The 4,888-nt window shown below is 54.2% G+C and overlaps 1 protein-coding gene across 2 annotated transcripts in view; it reads right to left on the bottom strand.

The window, feature by feature from the left end:
• The window catches only part of gpr185b (G protein-coupled receptor 185 b), a 4,095-nt gene extending 418 nt beyond the window's left edge, over positions 1–3,677 (bottom strand). The window contains exons 1-2 of one of the 2 annotated variants that reach the window (XM_086166238.1): positions 3,370–3,677; positions 1–2,235 (exon numbers count right to left, since the gene is read on the bottom strand). The exon at positions 1–2,235 is cut by the window's left edge and continues 418 nt beyond it. In XM_086166238.1, coding sequence (XP_086022364.1) covers positions 1,148–2,233 — 1,086 coding nt within the window. In that variant the 5' untranslated portion in view covers positions 2,234–2,235; positions 3,370–3,677 and the 3' untranslated portion in view covers positions 1–1,147. Of the gene's footprint in view, positions 2,236–2,482; positions 2,916–3,369 lie in introns of those variants that run through there. The other variant, XM_086166237.1, reaches the window with a different exon arrangement.
• Between the last annotated feature and the right edge of the window lie 1,211 nt (positions 3,678–4,888).

The raw sequence follows: 4,888 nt of genomic DNA, 5'->3' as shown, positions 1-4,888 counted from the left end.
AGATTCCACGCCGACTTCCTGTTTCCCGCGTGGGGCGGCTGGTCCCTCGCCGAGTCTCTCGGAATCGGAAAACATCGGCCGGATCGAATAAATATGACATCATCGCGTCGATGGCGGCGCTTCTAAATGTGTAATTTTTTTTCTCGGGTGGGGGGGGGTGACACTCCGGCCCTCTCCTCTGAGCTCGCCGCCGCCGTTCCCTATCAAGATGGTGGAGAGAACAGCCTAGCCTACTTTCCGGCGCTCGGCCCCCCCCTTTCTCCCCTCCCTTCCTCCCAGAGCAGCGGCGCTCTGCGGCGGCGCTGTCCTTGGTGCTGGAATCAGACTCGCCACGCCGCCGCTGGAACGCCGTCTCCTCACATTCACGCCCTCATCTCCAGCGACCGCCATCTAGCTCAGGTTTAACGTGAGCCGCCCCCAAAACCCGGATTAGCTTTAGCTCCTGGGAGAGGGCGGAGAGCCGGCTGCCGAGATGTCCTCTCCTGGATTGTGCTGTTGGCGTGGAAGGGGGCGGAGCTTGGGAGGGGGCGGGACTTGAGAGGGAGGACGCCGCCGCCATCGCTGTCGCCCATCCGCCCGCCCTCATCGCCACAACGCTATTGACCTCCAACGTCAGGTGGAGCAACACCGTGGTTAAAATTCATACGGGTGAGTGGCGAGGAGGGAAAGGGGCGGAGTTTACTTTAGCTCCTCCTCTTCCCGCCAGGAGAGGACACGCCTACCGAGCACGCTCAATGTCACGCCGTCCAAACGCACTGCCGGGAGGACATCCGTCTGAGAAGTTGGCTCCACCCCTTTTTCGCCCCCCCACTCACACTCACACACACACACACACACACACACACACAGAGTGAAAGGAGGTCAGTTGAAAACTCAGTCAGTTAGCCGCAACATCTGTTAGCCATCCGTTAGCTATCCATTAGCTGTCTATTAGCCATCCGTTAGCCGTCTATTAGCCATCCGTTAGCTATCCGTTAGCCGTCTGTTAGCCATCCGTTAGCTATCCGTTATCCATCTGCTAGCCGCCGCCGCCGCCGCCACGGCCCGCCCGGCGCTCGCCATTTCCTGGATGCGAGGGTCCGAGGAACGCCGCGCCGCTCCCGCCCCCGTCGACGCCCCGCTGCCACCAGAGAGCGGCTAACCCCTGCTACACGTCGCTGGAGGTGCGCGGCCTGAGGGAGAGGTTGGACGGGACGCAGCCGCAGCACGCCATCCACAGCGACTTCTGGATGTCCGGGTTGCGGAAGGCGTAGATGATGGGGTTGATGACGGAGCAGCAGGCGGCCGGGAGCACGGTGGCGTACGTGTACACGGCCGGGTAGCTGGAGTCGGCCACGATGGAGTACATGGCGAACGGCAGCCAGCAGGCGCCGAAGGCACACAAGATGGCCGACAGCGTGGAGACGCCCTTGGTGGTGGAGATGGCCACGAACTGGTGCTGCACGGCGATCTGCTGCGCGTGGCGGAAGGCGATCTTGCAGATCTGCAGGTAGAGCTGCATCATGAGCGCGAACACCAGCAGGAAGGCCACGGCGAGCGCCACCGCGTTGTTCTTGGTGACGGGCCGGCACACGCTGCACGCCGCCTCGTCCGCCAGGCAGTTCCAGCCGAGCGCCGGCAGCAGGCCGAGCGTCAGGCAGGAGAGCCAGATGAGGACCACCATCACGTAGGTGAAGGTGACGGTGCGCTCGGTGTGGTAGGTGAGGGCGTTGTAGAGCGACAGGTAGCGGTCCACCGTGATGGCGAGGATGTTGAGCACGGAGGCGGAGAAAGCGGCGATGAGCAGCCCCACCGACAGCAGCGTCACCATCTCCACCGCGCCGTCCACCAGGTAGGTGGACACGAAGTTCAGGATGAGGCCCACGCCGGCCAGCAGGTCCGCCGCCGCCAGCGAGCCGATCAGCACGAACATGGGCGCGCGGAGCGCCGGCGTGTAGAAGAGCACGGCGATCACCAGGGCGTTCTCGCAGGAGATGAGCGTCCCCGTCACGCACAGCGCCACGTCCCACGGGCTGACCTCCGCCGCCGCCGCCGCCGCCACGCCGCCGCCGCCCGCCGCCGGCCGCAGCTCCGGGGTCAAGGTCCGCGCCGCCGGCTCCGACGAGGAGTTGGACGGCTCCTCCGGGAGGCCCCACGCCGTGGACGGGTCCAACCGGTCCAGGGGGGACGAGGAGTTCAGGCCGCCGCCGCCGCCGCCGCCGCTGCTCATGGCCGCCGCCAGGGAGAGAATCATGGCTGCCGGAGGAGAAAGTTTCCAAAACAGACGCAGAGACGGAGGATAAATAAAGCAGCCGGGAGGAGATGATGGAGCTGCTGCCATCATCCATTCATGAAAACAACCACGCACTTGACCCCCCCCCCCCCCCCCCCACGCGCGCGCACACACACACACACACACACACACACACACATACATACAAACACACCTCCGATGACATGCACACGTCGTGCGGGTCATCATGCACACGCACGCCCGTCCTACCTCCAAGCTGTCCGGCCGAGAAGAAGAAGGAGAAGGAGAAGAAGGAGGATGCGTGCGCGTGCGCGTGCCCCCCCATCCACATCCGTCGTCAACACGGTCTATTTTTAGCAGCGCCGCTAAAAATGGCGCGTGACGTCCCGGGGCGCGCGTACCGTTCTCCGTGCGTGCGTGCGTGCGTGCGTGCGTGCGCGCGCCACCGTGGCTCCTCCGGCGTGCACGCCCTCCTGCTGCTGCTGCTGCTGCTGCTGCTTCTGGCCGCCCAGACGGGAGGAGGCGGCGGCGTGTGCACGCGTGTGCGTGGCACGATGCTAATTTTAGCACAGGCGGCGCACGCACGCACGAACGAAAGCACGCACGCACGCACACACGCACACGCACCAAAAGATGTGGAGCCCCCATTCACAAAAAAAAAAACAAAAAAAAACAACAAAACCCAACCCTTCCTGCACCTCACGCCTCCAACGCCCCCACGCACGCACGCACCCACGCGCACATGCACGCGCACCCCCCACCCCCACCCCTCCCTTCTTGTCTCAGCGGCTGAGAGCGGCCGGCGGAAGGTCACCGGCCGAAGCATCACACACACACACACACACACACACACACACACACACACACACACACACCTCCACCCGCGGCGTGGGCAGCGCGTGCAGCCGCCGTGGGACGGAGCGGTCACGAAGCCGCAGCACAAGAAGAAGAAAAAGAAGAAGAAAAAGATGAAGAAGAGAGAGACCTTCTCCTTCTTCTTCTCTTCTTCCTCTGTGCGCGTGCGGGACGGATGGACGCCATTCATTCAGCCGCAGCAGTGCGGTCCTCGCGCCAGCACGCGCACGGAGAGAGAGATAGAGAAAAAGAGAGAGAGAGATGAAGAGGAGGACATTTACCAGCTTCCGCGTCTCCTCCACCTCCTCCTCCACCTCCTCTTCTTCTCCTTCTCCTTCTTCTTCTGGTCGTGGATGTTCTCGCGCGTGTTCTCCTCCACGCAGAGCCTGGACGCTCCTCTCCTCTTCTGAGGTCTCTTGTTTTTCTTCTTCTTCTACTTCTTCTTCTTCTTCTTCTTCTTCTTCTTCTTCTTCTTCCGAGTCAGCGGCTCTCTCTCGCTCCTCCGGTTGTCATGGTGATCCGCCGTCGCTCGGTCGGCGGCCGCGTCCTCGCGCCTCAAGTCGGTGTTGGACTCGCGCGTCGCTTCGCCTCGCCGTCTGACGTCACGAGTCGCCCGCGCCTCCCGCCGCCGTCATAGCGCGTGCGCGCGAGTGTGTGTGTGTGTGTGTGTGTGTGTGTGTGTGTGTTCACCTTCAGGAGGGGAGTGGACACAAGCCCTGTTTACTATCATCATCATCTCCATAATAATAATAGTTAATAATAGTTATTATTATTTATCATTGTTGTTGTTAATAATGTATCATCTGTTATTGATTATAATATGAATGACAATAAAGTTGTTGATTATAGTTATTGTCTATAATAATTATTATTACTATTTATCATTGTTGTTAATAATGTATCATCTGTTATTGATTATAATATGAATAACAATAAAGTTGATGATAACAATTAAGTTGTTGATAATAGTTATTGTCTATAATGCTAATGTGAATTGTTTTTATTGTTATTATCATCAGTGTTGGTCTTGTAATGAATAACAACAAACAGTCCGTTGTTACTCCTCTGTTTTTATTGCTGTTGTTGTTATTAGCATCATTCTTTTTATATTTAATGATATTATCGTTGTCATCATCATCCTCCTCGTCACTATTATTTTTATAACATTCTAAATAATAAGAGCAACAACAACAATAATGTTATTCACATGAATAAGGTTACTTTTATCATTTGTTTGCATAATTATTATCATAAGCATTATTATTATTGTTGTTGTTGTTGCTATTTTGATTCACATTAAAATTATAATTAGTTCTATAACCTTCTGCATAAATACTTTTATCAATACATTTAATCTTGTAGTATGTATTTTTTTTTGTTATTATCAATAAGCCCACCATTTTTAATAAGAATGATAATGATAATAATATTGTTACTTTTACTATTACTGTTTTAATTGATATCATTAATGACAATACCATAATCCCAAGTTTTTAATATTGCAGCCATTTTTATTACAATTACTATAAGTGTTACTATTATTGGTCATTTCATGACTTTATTTATATGCCAATGGCAGCAACAATAATGATAAAAAACATGATAAAGGGAGTCTTGAATATTGCTTTTATTATTGTTGTCATTACTGTCATTGTTATCAGTCATTGCATGTACAATTTTAATATTGCAGATTATAATAATTATTATTATTACTATTATTCCAATGTATGATTATTCTAACTATTATTTATGTTCGCTATTTGCAAACAATAATAATAATAATATTATCTTATTATTATT

This window comes from Fistularia commersonii, chromosome 19 (assembly GCF_037954325.1).
Source record: "Fistularia commersonii isolate RoL2024-O1a breed Wild chromosome 19, RoL_Fcom_v1.0, whole genome shotgun sequence".
NCBI classification, from domain to species: Eukaryota; Metazoa; Chordata; class Actinopteri; order Syngnathiformes; family Fistulariidae; genus Fistularia; species Fistularia commersonii.
The sequence above is the reverse complement of the archived record's forward strand: the minus strand, read 5'-3'. Positions and strand labels throughout refer to the sequence as shown.